The sequence below is a fragment of the Podarcis melisellensis genome (assembly GCF_964234715.1).
Source record: "Podarcis melisellensis genome assembly, chromosome: 4".
NCBI classification, from domain to species: Eukaryota; Metazoa; Chordata; class Lepidosauria; order Squamata; family Lacertidae; genus Podarcis; species Podarcis melisellensis.
The window spans coordinates 91206970-91226097 of NC_138531.1; the positions used below are offsets into that span (position 1 = coordinate 91206970).

Consider the following 19128-nt stretch of genomic DNA (forward strand, 5'->3'; position numbering starts at 1 on the left):
TCTTTTTCATCAAGGATGGTGAAGACTTTCTTCCCAGCCAGGATCCTCTGGAAGCCATTGACTGTGGGGACAGAGAAGTGTTGTCCCTTGAAAGTCTTACCAAGGTCCTTTGGATCAAGACACACCACGAGTGACTCATTATTCTTCTGTGTAATAATAACTGAACTACTCACGCATGTTGGAAGGTTAGTTGTTATAGAAGTGACCTCCACAGACTTCAGTTGCTCTATGAGCTCAGTTGGTAGAGCACAAGTCTCTTAATCTCAGGGTCGTGGGTTCAGGCCACACATTGGGCAAAAGATTCCCGCATTGCAGGGGGTTGGACTGGATGACTTCATGGTCCCCTATAACTGTATGATTCTATGATGGTGTGGGGAAATCCTCTTGCATTTATGGACAACAGGGGCCCACAGCCAGGTCCACGTAAATATAACACGCACCAAAAAGCATCCCAGGCCAGCAAAAGCACCAGAATACGCTCTAAGGAGATTATCTTTAGCAGCGGGCAATTGGCATGTGACTTCACGCACCTCCTGGACCAGATCCATAGCCTCACCTGCTGCAGAGCCTAATAATGCCGGATCTCCTTTAGCAGTGATAAAAAAACGGTGAGAGCTGCCTCAATGCACCTGTCCACTTCGAAAGAAATATGCTTGCCAATAACAATCCCCATGGAACACCAGGAAGTCCTGAATGCTTTTTGCCCTGCTCTCTGTCTTGCCAATGCAGTGCCCATGCACCAAGGATTAAGGTTCTCCTCCTTAATGGGTTAGCTTCCTTTGTCCTGCATGGCTTTGCAAAGCGATGTTTTGTGGAGCAGCCGAAGCAAAAGCTTCTGAACACTTGGACAGCTCCTGGGACTGTGGGTGGAGCCTCAACCCAGTTTGTGCAGCATTTCCCTTGCACAGCAGACATAGCAGGGGACTTCGTGGCTTTTTGCCCTTCGGGGGTGGGTGGGTGGGTGTGCTTCTGTTTATGCTGAGCTCTTGCATACATTTTGTCTCTCTGCAGCTCTAAGCGCTCGCTGCTTCTTCAGCTCGGCAAATGTTGACAGCACAAGTAAGGGTCAAGTGAGGGTCTCTTAGCAACCTAGCCCTCAGTGAGTTTCTGAGTTTACTCCACAGACAACAGGATTCACATCAGTCTGCAAAACCACAAGTTTGTGTAATCACCTTTATATCTCTGCCACAGAGACCAATGCTTCCCCACCCACTTCCATCTAACCTCTTGTGTCTCTCATAAGTCACACTATTTTGTTTCTTTCTTTTGGAGCAGAGCAAGCCTCAAATTTGCTGGGAACAACAGACATCTTTTGCTTTTCAGCTTCATCAGTGAACTGAAAGATGCCGAAAACCTCCCTGGCCTCTTCTACAGACACATTCAGGAAAAGGGCAGATTGGAATCTGTCCAAAGACCTGCTCCCACCTTGTCCAGTTCTTGGTCACATTGCTCTGAAGCACCAGCTGCCCCAGGGACTCTGTTTGTCCCATAGTCACTGTGCTGTGCTGTCAATGGAGAGCAAGACCAACTCTGACACCATATAATATTCCTAAGTGGCATCAGGTATAGAGCTTATCCACAACTCTGTTTGCCTCTATCGGAAACCTGATATTTAGCCCTGAATTGGAATAAATGGAAATTGGGTTCCTTCCCAGAGTGCTATTTGTTCCAATTTGTCACTGAAGAGTGGATTTTCTGGGGGAAAGTGGCAGAGCAAAGGCAAAACTGCCTAGAAAGCACAGGGACTAGCAGAAGTACGGACAAGTTCAAAGTCAGTAAATCATGCTTTGTTATATTAAGTCCAGATATTAAATGTGTTGCTCTCAGAAAAGCACCCCTCTTTAATTATTGGCTTTTGAAGAGGTGTCACAAAAGGGCTGCAAAGTGTCAGAAATTGAAATTGTTGTGGAGATGTGTTTCTGTGCTTGCCGTTGTGCGGTTTGCTGCTCCACCTCACAGGGACATAGGAAGCTGCCTTAGTCTGAGCCAGCCCGTTCGTCCATCCAGCTCAGGATTGTCCCAAACTTTCTCCCTGCCTCACGGACCACTTTAAAAATGCAGAGAGTCTTAGAGGACAGCTTCTGCTTCTCTCAGCAATTGCAGCGTGCCGCCCTAGTTGCTATATGACTCTTAATCACATTGATATTGCTTTGCTTATTTTTCATGTTGCCTTTTATTATACTGCAGTTCAAATTCCATACAGTGCCACAATAATAAAACACAAGCACCAAAAAGAAGCAATAACGACAAAGTTAAAAAAATAATGTGAATATTTCACGGACTGCACCTGCCATTCACAGCTGCTGCACCTGATGTTCTTCAAATCCAATGGCAACTAACCACGACATTATTATTATTATTGCTCTTCTCTCCATTTGCACCAGGGATGCAGGTGGCACTGTGGGTTAAACCACAGAGCCTGGGACTCGCCGATTAGAAGGTCGGCAGTTCGAATCCCCACAACGGGGTGAGCTCCTGTTGCTCCGTCCCTGCTCCTGCCCACCTAGCAGTTCGAAAGCACAAAGTGCAAGTAGATAAATAGGTACCGTTCCGGTGGGAAGGTAAACGGCGTTTCCGTGCACTGCTCTGGTTCGCCAGAAGCGGCTTAGTCATGCTGGCCACATGACCCAGAAGCTGTACGCCAGCTCCCTCGGCCAATAAAGCGAGATGAACACTGCAACCCCAGAGTCGGCCACAACTGGACCTAATGGCCAGAGGTCCCTTTACCTTACCATTTGCACCAGTTCACTAGTGTGGTGTAGCACTCAGAATGTCAAACTAGGGTTCAAATCCCCACTAAGCCACAATGAAGCTTGTCGTCTTCAGCGACAGCACCATCTCAACCAGGGTTTCCCAAACTCAGGTCTCCAGCTGTTTTTTGGACTACAACTCCCATCATCCCTAGCTAGCAAGACCAGTGGTCATGGATGATGGGAATTGTAGCAAAAAAAAACAGGTGGCGACCCCAGTTTGGGAAACGCTGAGCCTCTCAGGGTTGTTGTTGGAGTTCAAATAACGAGGGGGAGAACCAGGCACCTTGAGCTCCTTGGAGGAAAAGGTGGGCTAGAATTTAAACGCGAGAGAATGGATTTAACAATAATTAGAGCCTGTCCTACCACCCAGGCGAAGAGAGCTGATTGGCAGTGTCACAAAAAGGCCAGCAAATTGTTGGTTGCTTAATTGTTGTCTTCTGTGCACTTCGACGCCCTTTCAACCCCCCCCCCCACCTCAGGTCGTCACCAAAATAACTTGGTTATATCGCCTTGGACATACATTGGGCTGCCTGCGGTGCTGGCCCTACTCCGAGTAGACCCATTGGAAGGAACGAGGCGAACTTGGCCAGGTTTCTGAATCCCAACGCAACTTGACGTGGTTGAGGCGGAGGGAAGAGAAGAAATTTACTAGTCGCCCGCCTCCCCCCCCCCCCCGCTGCAGCAAAGTGGTTTGGGCCAACCCCCAGACCCGAATCCCGAATCCCACTCGTCGGGCGGAACCACTAGAGAGAAAGGGGCTGCAACTTCGGAGCCACGGCGGCGCGCGCGCTTGACCCTTGAGGGCGCCAAGAGGCTTCTCCCCTTCCCCCCTCCCTTGGAAAGTGGGCGGGGGGCGGAAGGACCCCTCCCTCCGTCTCTCTCCGCCCCCCTCAGGTATGGAGTTCCTCAGGAAGCGCCTCAGCCTCGCCGCCGCTCGCCGCGGAGCCCGCGCTTTGCGCCCGAAGGAAGGCGCGCGCTGAGACCCGCGTTTCTCTGCCTTTCTCCCAGAGATGCAACCATCGCCCGGGGTCGGCTGAGGCTTCTCTCGCCAGCCCCGCTTCTGGTCGCCGCTACCGCCGCCGTTCCTCGCCGCAGCAGCCGCCCCTCGGAGCCCGGAGGACCATGCTGAGGGAGGCGGGCAAGGAAAAGACGCCTCCGGGGCTCTGGCTGCCGTGGCTGCTGCTCCTCTTTCCCTCCTCCGCCGTGCACGGTGAGTGGCCAGCCCGTTTCGGGAGCATCTGGGGAGCGGGGAAGCCGGGACACCCCTCCTGCCTCGCCCCTGGCCCATTTGGTTCAGTATTGCCTGCACTGACTGGCAGCGGCTCTCCAGGTTTTGAGGTGTGTGAACACACTTGCAGCGGTTCTCAATCTGTGGATTCCCAGATGTTGTTGGACTACAACTCCCATCATCCCTGACCACTGGTCCTGCTAGATAGGGGTGATTGGAGTTGTAGTCCAACAACATCTGGGGACCCACAGGTTGAGAAAGGCTGCTGGAGCGGCCAGGGATTGAACCCTGGGCCCTTCTGCATGCCAAAGGGATGCTCTAACCACTGGGCTAGGGCACTTCGTTTGCTGGGAGGTGCGTTTTCTTTGCCTAAGGCGTTATTTGTCTGAGGTCACTTGTGGCTGGAGTGGTGGGGCAGGGGGCCAATCTAGGTTTGTTTCTGCACAGCCTGCAGCAAAGAATGTTTGTTGGGTTGGATCTGGATGTTCGGTACAAGTGCTGTTGTTGTTGTTTAGTCGTGTCCGACTCTTCGTGGCCCCATGGACCAGAGCACGCCAGGCACTCCTGTCTTCCACTGCTTCCTGCAGTTTGGTAAAACACATGCTGGTAGCTCAGAGAACACTGTCCAACCATCTCTTCCTCTGTCGCCTCCTTCTCCTTGTGCCCTCCATCTTTCCCAACATCAGGGTCATTTCCAGGAAGTCTTCTCTTCTCACGAGGTGGCCAAAGTATTGGAGCCTCAGCTTCAGGATCTGTCCTTCCAGTGAGCACTCAGGGCTGATTTCCTTAAGAATGGATAGGTTTGATCTTCTTGCAGTCCATGGGACTCTCAAGAGTCTCCTCCAGCACCATAATTCAAAAGCATCAATTCTTCGGTGATCAGCCTTCTTTATGGTCCAGCTCTCACTTCCATACTTGCGGTGCAAGTGTAGCCATGCCTATTCTGAAGTAAGCGCCAGTTTTTGGTCTGGAAATCAAACCTTATGAGGAGCGGTTGAGGCAGCTGGGTATGTTTAGCCTGGAGAAGGGGAGACTGAGAGGGTGGTATGAGAGCTGTCTTCAGATATCTAGAGGGCCATCACATGGAAGATGGAGCAAGCTTGTTTTCTCCTGCTCCAGAGGGTAGGACTCCAGTCAATGACTTCCAAGTTACAAGAAAAGAAATTCAGACTCAATGTCAGGAAGAACTCTCTGATGGCAGATGTTCTACCGTCGAAGGAACTCCCTCGGAAGGTGGTGGGCTGTCCTTCTTTGAAGGTTTCGAAGCAGAGGTGGAATGGCCATCCATCTGTCAGGGATTCTTTACTTGTGATTCCTGCATTGCAGGGGGTTGGTCTAGATGACCCTCAGGGGTCCCATCCAACTCCACCATTCGATGGTTCTCTGAATTCTGTGGAGCATACTCTCGGGCATGTGGGGTTAAGATTTCAGCCTTACTCCCTATAAAGTGTGTGTTAGGTTTGCAGGGCAAGAAATTCTACACCAGGCTCACTTGTGAGTAGGATTGCACTTCCTGGCTGTGTTCATGCACCCTTTAACTGTGCACTCACTGCATTCCCAAAGCTGGCTTTTTAATCTGTGTTTGCGTGATATTATCCAGAATGCATGTGTATCCTGTACTTTGTTATAACACACTAGTGGGGACTGCCCAGCACAGACTGGGATAGTATAATTTGTGTTTTTGGACCAACACACTAAAAATCAGGTGAAGTCACTCCAAAGTCACATTTTGGTCCCACCTCCACCTCAGGAACTCTGGTACCACATTTGGCGGCGATATCACAAGTGGTGGACAAACCTATGTACAAAAAACGAAATCACACCACAGTTTTGGTTAAGTGTGGCGTCGTGATCCAAAACGGCACCCAGCCAACAAATGACAACAAAGACAACCCCCTTATGCCAAGTTTTCCAATGAAATCTCAAGAAGCGGCCAAACCTATGCCAATAATAATAATAATAAATTTTATTTATATCCCGCCCTCCCCGGCCAAAGCCGGGCTCAGGGCGGCTAACAACAATACAACAGTACAACACAACACAACACAAAGTTGTGTTTCAGTCCACCCTCCTGGCACCCAACTATCAATGGAACCCCCCCCCCCCACCTCTGGAACCCTTATGCCATGTTTGGTGACAATATCTCAAGAGGTGGCCGAACCTATTCTGGAAAACGAGCAAAATCACGGCAAAGTGTTGTTTCGGTCTGCTATCTTGATTCAAAATGGTAGCTAGAATTCAAACACCGATGAAGACCACCTTTGGAAAACCACATGCCAAGGATCTCAAGAGGCATCTGAACACCTGCAAAGGAAAAACGGATAGACAATGTCAAACTACTGTGGTTTGGATGGGTTGGTTCTCTAACCAGCTTATTCCCACCAATTGGGAGTCTTTAAGCTGTTCCTAATTCCCTAATTTGTTGCTAGCCAAGGTGTGAACATCTTTGCATAAAGTAAAGGTACCTTTGCCCCCTCTCCCCCATAACACCTACTGGTGTGGAAACAAACAGAATGACACTAATGAAGCCCTACAGATGTCAGTAGCTGGCCTTGGGGTCTCAAGTTCAGTGGAACCCTGTGACACCAAAATTGGGTTCCCCCCTGCCTCTCACCTTCCATTCAAAACCATGGTTGTGCGCCTCCAAGGCTCTGTGCCCAGGGCGACCAAACCAGTTGCACTCCTCTAAATACACAGCTGGGGTGGGAGGGAAAGAGCTCTAGAATGCAAGGGAAGAACAAACTTCACTGCTCACAAAGGCAGTAATGTGAACCTTAGCCATGTTCAGAGTACCTCTGCTTAGGGCATTAGTTAGTCATGGAAACAAACCCACATGTTATAGTTACAGATAGGTAGCCGTGTTGGTCTGCCATAGTCAAAACAAAAAAAATTCCTTCCAGTAGCACCTTAAAGACCAACTAAGTTAGTTCTTGGTATGAGCTTTCGTGTGCATGCACACTTCTTCAGATATAACATATAACTAAGTTATAGTTATTTTTAAATCTTATTTTATTTCCGTATATAGTAAAAAAAGAGAAAAGAAATCCTTCTCCTAGGGTAGAGTTGCACAACGTAAAAATAAAATAGGGATGAGAAATTATCACTGTAATCATCACCGCAGTGTTTACTTAGGAGTAAGTTTCCTTTTGTCTAAGTGAGCCTTACAGTGTGATCATAGCCATGCCTACTCAGAAGTAGGTCCTGTTTAATTCAGCGGGGCATGCTCCCAAGCACGTAAGATTAGGGTTGCAGCCTTACTCCCTAGTATTAAGTGTACATTAGGCTGACAGCCCAAGAGATTTTTACATACTTTCCTTTTTCTGTCCCACTGATGGGACTCTGTTGATAAGCTTCGGAAGTAAATTGTGGCTGGAGCCAGTCCCAGGGGCAAACTGTTCACAGGATGATAGCTTTCCGCAGTTATTAATTCAGCTTAATAGCTTTAAACACATACACCTGGGGGAAATGTACTATTCTTACCTGCCATGGTGAATTTAGTGTTTTGGTGACTGTGCGTGTTTTCTTCCATCAGTGGACTTGCTTGCAAGTAATTGAGGAGAGGTTTGCGGCTTTAGAAGCAAAGGCAGAGCAAGCTCCTGTAGCTCTGGAAAAGAGCACCCCCAACCTGCAAAATTCCTGTCTCTACACATCCATCCTCCTGGTCGATCTCATAGTTTGTGCGCCAAAGAGAATTTCAGCCACTCATCTCTGCACCGCTGCAGTGTGACAAGATGTACTGCCAAAATTCACCTTCTGCACAACTGTCAATGATTCAGTAGCCCAGCCTCCCTTTTTAATCTGGTTATCTTGAGGAGAGGAGATACAGGCATAGGCAAAAGAAGGGCTGTAAGGTTGCCAGATGTTCGGCAAAAATGACCTGACCTGCTATTGCGCCTTTAACAGCTGCAGAAATGAACAGGGAAAGCTCTGTGTGTGTGTGTGTGTGTGTGTGTGTGTGTGCGCGCGCATAAATATATTCTGGCTGCTGACAGATGCAGATCAGACATCCATTAAAGACACAGCTACAGGAGCTGCTTCAGAAGCTGCCAGCCCTACAAGACTTTTAACTTTGATTTTTGGAATGCTGTAGGGGTGTAGCAGATGCTGAGCTTTGGGTTGGCAAGTCGTGGGAGGCAGTTGCATTAGTAAAACCAACTTCTTTCCAAGGGAGGTTTTGCTGAGCCTTTGACACCCAGGGTGTCTGAATGCAGAATAACACAGGACTCCTGTACCTTTTCTTTTTTTAAAAAAAGTCTATTATTTTACATTGATACACATTAAGCTCATATAATATACCATTTACATCAAAATCAGTTTATTTATCCTGGCGACATCCCATCCTTACATCTGTGATGGTCTCATTCTCTCTCCTCCCTGCTGCCTGTCCAACCTTATCTGTTTATCTAAATCCAATATTACAATCTTTTCTTGCCATTGCTCATAGGTTTGAAATTTCATTTGGCTGTATTGCGTTCTTAAATAGACTGAAAAGGTTCTTGGTTCTTCCACATACTGTATGCAGTGGACGCTCGGGTTGCGAACGTGATCCGTGTGGGAAGCACGTTTGCAACCCGCAGTGCCCACAACCCGCAGTGCCATGTCTGCACCTGCGTAAAGCATGATTTAATGTTTCTACGCATGCACAAGCGCCAAAACCCGGAAGTAACCTGTTCCAGCACTTCTGGGTTCGGCGCGGTGCGCAACCCGAAATCACACAATCCGAAGTGTCTGTAACCTAAGGTATGACTGTATTTTGTCTTTCTAATTCCTTATTTTAGTTGTGGGTCCCGCCATTTCTAAGTACTCTCGTAGCTTGAGTACCCATTCCTATTTCATTGGGATTTCTGGTGCTTTCCATTTTTTTGTGTAGATTACTCTGGCTTACCAACTTTTGGGGGGATCTCTCCTCCACGTAGGGACGTGGGTGGTGCTGTGGGTTAAACCACAGAGCCTAGGGCTTGCCGATCAGAAGGTCGGCGGTTCGAATCCCCGTGAAGGGGTGAGCTCCCGTTGCTCGGTCCCTGCTCCTGCCCACCTAGCAGTTCGAAAGCATGTCAAAGTGCAAGTAGATAAATAGGTACCACTCCGGCAGGAAGGTAAACGGCGTTTCCATGAGCTGCTCTGGTTCGCCAGAAAGCGGCTTAGTCATGCTGGCCACATGACCCGGAAGCTGTACGCCGGCTCCCTCGGCCAATAAAGCGAGATGAGCCCTGCAACCCCAGAGTCGTCCGCGACTGGACCTAATGGTCAGGGGTCCCTTTACCTTTACCTCTTCCATGTATTCCCAGAAGAAATATTCCTGGCTTTTGGGGTATATATATTTTGAACATCTTTCCTAGTTTGTTATACATCATCTCGCAATAATTCTCTGTTACTTTTTTGCCATTCCACCAGGTATGGAAAAAGGTACCTTCCACCTACATACACTCCCAACACTTATCTGAGACTGTTCTATACATCTTAGCCCACTTGCATGGTGTCAAATACCATAATTTTCCTTAATGGTATAACAAGCGGCGGATTTTCATAGCTTAGTGGAACAGGGTCACAGCAGGCAGGTGAAACTTTCAGGCGAGGATGAGAGAAGCTGCCGTTTCTCCCTTGGCTAAAGTAAGGAAGGCACAGTCCTGCTTCACCCTGTTGCACTTTGCGTTGGCAAACCAATATTGCAGAGCCCATAGCAAGGAGCCCCAAACTGGCTAGTTTCCTTCTGTGGTGCTGACTGCCAAGGCCACGGAAGTCCCAGCAGCATCTCCCATCTGTGCTTGCTGTGTATTTGGAAGAGCGTCAAAAGGAAATCTGAAAGCCTTTATGAGGCCGACCTGAAGGTGTTTAATTCATGCCAAGGCTGCCTTCAAACTTCCATGAAATGCAGCTGAAGATTGGGCAGCACTGGAAGGAGGGCAGGGAGACCCAAGTTAAAATCCACACTCAGCCTTAGAGCTGACTGCTTAACCTTGGGCCAGCCACCATCTCTCAGCCTAGCCCACCTTGTGAAGATAAAATGAAGGTTGTTGAGAGAACCATGTCAGCTTTTCTGACTGTCTTGGGGCAAAAGCAGGGGATAAATTTAGTGAGTGTATAAATTAGAATAATAAAAAATTGGGAGTGAAATATATAAGAACTAAAATAGGCTGTGGCCCCCTGGGCATGTGCAGAGTGGCTTTGTCTCTGTATTGAGCAGCAACGTTTTGCCATCACCATGCATTGGGTAATAAAGGAGAAAGAAGGGTTTTCATCTCGGAAGGTGAAAAATTCCAAGACGTTTTGCGTCCTGTTCACCTGTCTTCTGAACCTCTCTGTTCCCTAAACCTTCTTCTTCTTCTTCTTTGGTGATCACTTGTAGCCAAGTAAGATTGTCTCTCATAAACAGGGTTTTAACAATGAGTCTGTAAGTAACTATGGAGGCCAATTCTGGATCTACGCATCCTTTCACAGTGGGGACATAGGTTTCCGGGTAGGAGTTGATCACGGTGTGGATTTGCAAGCGTGCCTTCCTCTTAGCACGTTTCTCCCTTGTGTCCTGAGTTCGAGTGTCTTCAAAGCCCATGTCACCTTTTCGTAAAGGCTGTTCACCAATTGGAGTGCTTGCAGGCAAGTGTTTCCCAATTGTTGGTGGTTATAATACATTTTTTAAAATTTGCCTTGAGACAGTCTTTAAACCTCTTTTGTTGACCACCAGCATTACGCTTTCCATTTTTTAGTTCAGAATAGAGCACAGTGGTACCTCGGGTTAAGAACTTAATTCGTTCTGGAGGTCTGTTCTTAACCTGAAACTGTTCTTAACTTGAAGCACCACTTTAGCTAATGGGGCCTCCCGCTGCCACCGCTGGGTGATTTCTGTTTTCATCCTAAAGCAAAGTTCTTAACCTGAGGTACTATTTCTGGGTTAGTGGAGTCTGTAACCTGAAGCGTATGTAATCCGAGGTACCACTGTAGTTGCTTTGGAAGACGATAACCAGGCATCCGTACAACATGACCAGTCCAACGAAGTCAATGTTGAAGAATCATTGCTTTGACATTGGTGATCTTCGCTTCTTCCAGTACACTGGTATTAGCTCGCCTGTCTTCCCAAGTGATGTGTAAAAAATTTCGGACACACCATTCAAGGAGCTGGAGATGGCGTTTATAAAAAACTAGCAGTGAATAACTAGAAGTGGGGAGTCATGGGGATTGCAGAAGCGCCTCCCATGTGTGTTCACTCTGTCCTGTTTGGCCACATGAACGGGACTTCAGAAACAGCTGGATGTGCTGCTCACTAAAGCAGAATGGACATGCGCAATTTTCTTTCTTAACTTTTGCAAGTTGGCAAGAGATTTTTTTCATTTTAAACCCGAAGGAGATGAATCTATATGGAGCAGCTTTACTCTTTATAATGAAGAGATAAAAAAGACGTGCAGTTGCAGCCAGGAATATGTTTTAAGCTGCCACTGCAGGCAAGCTTAGGCATATACTCTCCTTTGATAATATTATTCATGTGTGATGCAGCATTACTAGCCGGCAACTGAATGTGGAGGAAGAGCCTTAACTGTTTAACACTGTCTCTAACAACACCAAGGAAGCAGTGATGTTGTCCCATGTCTGGCAAGTGCTTGCATTGCTGGGGTTTTCAAATCACGTTGCTGCTGCTACTGGAAACAAGCGATTCTTCTTCCCTGCACAAATGAGATTGTCACACCTGTTGAAAGAGGATCGCAGTTCAACCCAAGCTGCTCCTTAGTAATGATAAACGTAGGAAGTAGATAAAAAGAAAAACCAGGTTTGTTTTTTTAAGGCACATGTTGACATTGTTGGTTTCTGCTTTCTTCTCTGTGCAGCGAAGTGCTTGTCACAAGACAGGTTGTTTACATTCCACAGAGTCTGTACTGTTGGAGGTTTCCCCACGGGAACGGGAGACTGGATATGACGTACACTGGTTTCCTGTTTTTCACTGTTCTTTGCAGTTTCAGTTTGTGATTCTCTCCGTGCTTTAGAGGAGAGATGACGCTTTCTCTGCTCCGGCAGAGGGAAAATGTTTTTCTGTAACTTACCAGCTTTGAACTGTAAATAAAGTAGTATAGAGCATGTTGGCTCATACTTTTCATCATTCCGCTGTGCACTGGACACTGCTTATCCCCAACATTTGGTTCCGGGCCCAGAAAAACGCAGTGTTTTGAGAATGGACTCCAGAAGTCGGGCTCCTGGCAAAGGAACAAAGGAGCAAGAAACGAAGTGCCGGCAAAGCATCGGAACAGCGGCAGAGGAAAGGATCGCAAGGTATCTGCTCTGCGCGTCAAAATGATTGATGAAGGTATGTGCTACTGCTCCGGGCAGCCTGCCAGCTTCTAATTAATGGCTTTATGGCTGGACTTTGAACTTTTAATAGCCGGTTTTGCCGTGGCAAAGGCAAAAGGCTAAAAGGAAAAGATTTCCTATGCTGGGGGAAATCGGGAAATCGAAAGTAACTTTTAGAAGTGCTGTTGTTTCACAGCAGCTGCAGATGTGACGCAGCAAGAATTAAAGGGCAACATAGAGAAAGCACTTGGGGACTTTCGCTTTTGAACTTGCTTTTGGAATGCAGTTTGAAGCAGCTGCAGATAAGCAAAGCAAATAAACAGAAGAGCGGCACAGGCTCATAGGCAGAGGCTGTTTTGATTTTGCTTTTGGATTGAAGCAGCTGTACACAGAAGCAGCATGTATACAGCAGCTTGATTTAAAGCAGCATAGATGACGCAAGAGGCAAATGCCAAAGTCATGATGGCTAGCTGCAGAAGGCCGGATGAAGCAAGTGGGGGATTTGATACCACTGATCAGCCAAATGCTCAACTCACAGTAGCTTGTGATACTGCCATGATTCAGATTGAAGCAGATCGCCGAGGTGCTGGCTGCATGGGAAATGGGGAGACTTCACAGACGTCATCCCATAGTGCAGTGGAACCACCAGATGGCGCCAAAGCTTTGAAGGCAGTGAAATGCTACTCGTGTGGACGTCTAGGCCATATGAAGAGGGAATGCAAATATCCCAGGGCCAAGACAGAGCAGCGCAGCGAAAGCTCATCGCGTGGAAAAAGCCAGAGCAAAGGCAAAGGTCCAGTGTCCAGGACAACGCAGCACAAGGCAATGGTCTCACGCTTCGCTCCAAAGGTTGCAAAGGTTGCAGAGGTTGCAGAGGTCCAGAAGACGTCTAGATCTTTCTTCGTTGTTGATTCAGCTGCAACGCATCACATGTGCAACGATAAGCGACTGTTCGTGTCTTTTACACCGCAGGAAGGTGCGATTCACCAGGCGGATGACCACACTATCCCCAGTAAAGGCTACGGAACTGTTGTTCTTCACAGTTTGGACTTATCGATACAGGATGTTCTTTATGTGCCGGATGCGAAACATAATCTGCTCAGCGTTGGACAGCTGATTGAGAAGAAAATTGACGTTTCCTTTAAGAACAATAGATGCATCATCACCAAGAAAAATGATTATCAATTGTATGCTGAATTTGTTGGTCGTTTGTTTCTTTTGTATTATGATGATGTTGTGCAGGATGACACTTGTTGCATTGCAGGTTCTAACAAAAGTTTGCATGCAGAATGTATTCATGATTTTCACAGGAAATTTGGTCATTTGCATTTTGAGGCAGTATCTAAAATGCCTGCCTTGGTTGAAGGTATGACTATTAAACCCTGCAGGTACCACATGAAGTGCAAGGCATGCGCAGCAAACAAGGTGAAAATGGCTGCGAAAGGTAAGGTGTCTAGTAGGCAAGCTACAGAACCATACCAAATTATTCATGCTGATTTGGTCGGACCACTAGCGCCCTCTTTGGGTGGGAATAGGTACTTCATGGTTCTTGTTGATGCATTTTCCAGGTATATTTATGTGTACAATCTCAAGCAGAAATCAGAGGCTTTTCCTAGGTTCAAGGAATTCTGTGCTTGGTTGGGAAATGTGCATGGTAAGAAGATAAAGATTCTTTTCACTGACCGGGGGGGAGAATTCACTTCTCAGCAGTTTGAAGCTTTTCTGGCTGAGAAAGGAATTCAACACGATTTGTCTAGTCCTCGCTCGCCATGGCAGAATGGACTTGCGGAACGAGCAAATCAAACATTGCTTCAAGGGTTAAAGACCTTGCTGCATGATGCAAATCTTCCAGAGAGTTATTGGGCCGAAGCTCTCTCATGTTTCACTTACAGTTACAATCGCAGGTTATCTTCAGCGATTGGTTGTACCCCCTATGAGAAGATGTTTGGCAAGAAGCCATACATCAAACACATGAAAATTTTTGGTTCTGACATGTGGGTTCACTCACCACAAAACTCCAAGTTAGACAAGCGTGGATTGCATGGTATCTTTCTAGGTTATCAGAAAGGTTCTTACAGAATAATGATGACTGACTCTAAGGAGATTAAGCTCACAAGAAGTGTTGAGTACAATGCCAAGTGGGGGGAGAATGTGGGAATTTTCCAATGTTATCCTGATGACAGTAATGAGACTGAGGATAGTCAAAAGCAACCACAACAACCCACACCCACTGATGAAGGTTCTGATTCTGAGTCTGAAACTGAATCGGGTGATTCAGAGGATTTCAAGAGTGCGAAAGCCTCTATGCGACCCTCTGAAAGCTCTGATCAAGAATTGGAGGAACCATTGTTCACAATAGGTCGTTTTTCTCCTAAGAAGGAAGAGGAGAATGTTGAAGACTTAAGGCTAATTCGTAGGTCACAGAGAGCCACAAAAGGCAGACCTCCAAGGAGATTTGCTGATGAGTTTGCTAAGATAGCAGTAACAGCTGTTAAAAGCTCCAAGAAGGTTTTTGAACCTTCAAGTTTCCAAGAAATCCAGGATTTGGATTCAAAGGAAGCTGAGCCATGGTTAGATGCCATGAAGGCTGAGCTTGATTCCTTGGAAAGGAACAAAACATGGGACCTTGTTCCAGTAGTTCCAGGAATGAAATTGCTTGGAAGCAAATGGGTCTTCAAAGCGAAGACTGATCAAAATGGCAAGATAGTCAGACACAAAGCCAGATTGGTAGCCAGAGGTTTTGCACAGGTACCAGGTGAAGACTATCACGAGACCTACTCACCCACAGTGAGGTATGAGAGCATTAGGCTTATGCTCAAGCTAGCTGCAGAGGAAAATCTACACATTAGTCACCATGATGTGAATACAGCTTTTCTGTACGGATCTCTAAATGAATCACTTTATATGCTTCCACCTGATGGCGTACAGGTAAAACAGGGATTTGTTTGTGCTCTGAAAAAGTCCCTTTATGGTCTCAAACAAAGTGCACGGTGTTGGCACACAAAACTCACTGAAGTATTGTTTTCTCTAGGTTTTAAGCAAGGGAAAGCTGATCCATGTGTGTTTGTCAAAGAGGAGGGGCAAAAGAAACTGTATTGTTTGTTTTATGTTGATGATCTTTTATTCTTTTGGAAAGATGTCACAATGTACAGTAACACCCTAGCTCAACTGAAAGAGCACTTTGACATGAAAGATCTTGGTGAGGTAAACAACTACCTATCTCTGGAAATAGAGAGGAATCAAGATGGTAACATTCTAGTACACCAGTCACGGAAAATTGCTGATGTGTTAAGCAAACTAAACCTGATGGATGCTAACCCTGTAGACACACCGATGACAACAGGTTATCAGGTAGATGACACTGAAGAAGCATTTTCTGACACTACACTGTACAGAAGTGTGCTAGGCAAGCTAAACTTCATTGCCAGATGTTCAAGACCAGACATTGCTGTTAGCTGTAATTTGCTAAGCAGACAAGTCAACAATCCTACTGTTAAGGATTGGAAAGCTCTGAAACGCATAGCGCGGTATTTGAAAGGCACTATGCATTACAGACTGAGATTTAACAATCAGAAGTCTGGTGGTCTTGAGATATTTGCAGATGCAAGTTTTGGAAGTGACACTACAGACAGGAAAAGTACGTCTGGAGTTTGCTATAAGTACAATCAGGGTCTATTTGATTGGTCATGCAAGAAGCAAACAACAGTTAGCTTAAGTACTTGTGAAGCTGAACTGAATGCACTGTCTTATTCACTTAAGGATTGTGAATGGTTGTTACAATTGTGCAAAGACATGAAAATTCCTGTCAAATGTCCAATCCAGGTTTACCAGGACAACAAAGCATGTTTGGCTTTGCTGAATTCTGAAGGTTGTAAGCAAAGCACGAAGCACTTGCAATTGAAGGTGCAACATGCTAGGGAACGTATTCAGAAGGGACTCGTAATGGTGTCCTATATGCCAGGTAATGAAATTCCTGCTGATGTATTGTCCAAGATTGTATCAAGGGATCAACACTGTACCTATGTGCAGAAGTTGGGTTTGTACTGATATTGTACGAACACGCTGCCCAGAGATGTTCACAGAAAGGGGGAGGATGTTGGTTTCTGCTTTCTTCTCTGTGCAGCGAAGTGCTTGTCACAAGACAGGTTGTTTACATTCCACAGAGTCTGTACTGTTGGAGGTTTCCCCACGGGAACGGGAGACTGGATATGACGTACACTGGTTTCCTGTTTTTCACTGTTCTTTGCAGTTTCAGTTTGTGATTCTCTCCGTGAGAGAGAGATGACGCTTTCTCTGCTCCGGCAGAGGGAAAATGTTTTTCTGTAACTTACCAGCTTTGAACTGTAAATAAAGTAGTATAGAGCATGTTGGCTCATACTTTTCATCATTCCGCTGTGCACTGGACACTGCTTATCCCCAACAGACATGAGCCAACAGTGTGACGCAGCAGCTAAAAAAGCCAATGCAATTCTGGGCTGCATCAATAGGAGTATAGCATCTAGATCAAGGGAAGTAATAGTGCCACTGTATTCTGCTCTGGTCAGACCTCACCTGGAGTACTGTGTCCAGTTCTGGGCACCACAGTTCAAGAAGGACACTGACAAACTGGAACGTGTCCAGAGGAGGGCAACCAAAATGGTCAAAGGCCTGGAAACGATGCCTTATGAGGAACGGCTAAGGGAGCTGGGCATGTTTAGCCTGGAGAAGAGGAGGTTAAGGGGTGATATGATAGCCATGTTCAAATATATAAAAGGATGTCACATAGAGGAGGGAGAAAGGTTGTTTTCTGCTGCTCCAGAGAAGCGGACATGGAGCAATGGATCCAAACTACAAGAAAGAAGATTCCACCTAAACATTAGGAAGAACTTCCTGACAGTAAGAGCTGTTTGACAGTGGAATTTGCTGCCAAGGAGTGTGGTGGAGTCTCCTCCTTTGGAGGTCTTTAAGCAGAGGCTTGACAACCATATGTCAGGAGTGCTCTGATGGTGTTTCCTGCTTGGCAGGGTGTTGGACTCGATGGCCCTTGTGGTCTCTTCCAACTCTATGATTCTATGATCTACACTACAGGCTTTCAGGGTTTTTTTGGCAACTGCTTGGGAACCACCTTAAACTATGCTATCTGCCATGTTTTAATTTTGTTATATTTTGACTTGGAGCTTTTGCAAGCCATAACGATTCTCCCCCCCCCTTTTATTTGGGGTGGTGGTGGTGCTGAGGAATATGAAATACCAATATTTGTTTCTTGAGAGCTGGTGTAGCTAAGACAGAGCTACAATTCCTGAAGGGTTAAGACTACTGGCGATGATGGCTGTGTGCTCTCCCACACTGTTGGAGGCAGTGTGCTTCTTAGTATCAGCCACTAGGAATCACATGTGGGGGAGAGTGTTGGGGCATGTGCAGAGTGCATTCAGCGCACCAGCGGAAGCATTAAATTGGACCCAGGCCAATCGCCAGTCGGAGAAGACAGACACCAGGCAGCTCAGTATATTTACTGGCAGGTAGTTCACAGAAGGTGTTCTCAGCAAAAATTCTCCCAGTAGAAATAGACATATCTGGATTCCACGATCCCAAAACACCCACGCTACAAATACAGGGCTACGTATACCCTACTTTGTGCTGAATCACTGGCATCAGCCTCTGCCTTTACCCCCACGAGCTCCTGACCTTGTAGGTGCAAGCAGTTAACCCTAAGCCCTGGCTTTTCTCCCTGCAAGCATGAATTTACTCCAAGAGAGAGTGCCGTTGCGCTCAAGCCCTGACCACGAGTTTCCTACAGGCATCCTATAGTTGGCCACTTTGAGAAAAGGATGCTGGACATGATAGGCCTTTGGCCAAATTCAGCAGAGCTGCCCTTATGTTATTAACAGTTGTGGAGAATAGGAACTGTGGCTTGCGAAGGGTGCCGTGAGTAAAGTCAGCCCTTATTCTCTTCATCTCGCAGTAATAGGGAGAGAAGAGCAAAGCTGAGAGAGTGTCAGTTGCCGGAGGCTGTTTAACGAGTTCATTGTTTATTGCCAAACTGGTCTTGATAGCAACATTTATTTATTCATTTATTTGGACGGCTGCCCCATGCCTGTTTATGGAACTCTCTCCTGAGTGATGTGGGATGCGGGTGGCGCTGTGGGTTAAAACCACAGAGCCTAGGACTTGCCAATCAGAACGTCGGCGGTTCGAATCCCCGTGACGGGATGAGCTCCCGTTGCTCTGTCCCAGCTCCTGCCAACCTAGCAGTTCAAAAGCACATCAAAGTGCAAGTAGATAAATAGGTACCGCTCCGGCGGGAAGGTAAACGGCGTTTCAGTGCACTGCTCTGGTTCGCCAGAAGCGGCTTAGTCATGCTAGCCACATGACCCGGCTCCCTCGGCCAATAAAGCGAGATGAGCGCCGCAACCCCAGAGTCGGCCACAACTGCACCTAGTGGTCAGGGGTCCCTTTACCTCCCGAGTGACACGTGTCAATTGTCCACGCGAGCTGCACTTAGGTGACAGGTGAAAACATATTAATTTGCCCAGGACCTTTGGAAGCTAGTGGTGTCGATGCTGCTTGGAGTTCAGGGTTCATGTTGCTGCATTTGTAAAGGATGTACGCTCTTATTTTGTTATATTTCATTCTCCTGTGTATATTATATCCTGTGATTTAAGCTGCCCTGTGCTCTAACCTGAAGGAAAGGTGGGGTAGAAAATGCCGAAATCAGCGCAGTGCAAGACCAGAGCAGGAAAACTTGGGTTCAAATCTGTGCGCAGCCAAAAAGCACACCAAGTCACCCTGAGCTAATCGCACGGACTCTCAGCTTGAGCTACTACCTCACGGGGTTGTTGTGAAGACAAAGAAAAGGACTGGGGAACCAGGTACACTTCTCAGAACTCCTAGGAG

At 46.9% G+C, this 19128-nt stretch overlaps 1 protein-coding gene across 1 annotated transcript in view; it reads left to right on the forward strand.

Moving 5' to 3' along the window:
- Nucleotides 1-2806: 2806 nt before the first annotated feature.
- LOC309368827 (uncharacterized protein) overlaps nucleotides 2807-19128 on the forward strand; it is a gene marked incomplete at its 5' end in the record, with an annotated part of 50767 nt that continues 34445 nt past the window's right edge. The window contains 2 exons of the mRNA XM_081909133.1: nucleotides 2807-2863; nucleotides 3648-3963. Of these exons, the coding sequence (XP_081765259.1) occupies nucleotides 2807-2863; nucleotides 3648-3963 (373 nt within the window). The remainder of the gene's footprint in view (nucleotides 2864-3647; nucleotides 3964-19128) is intronic.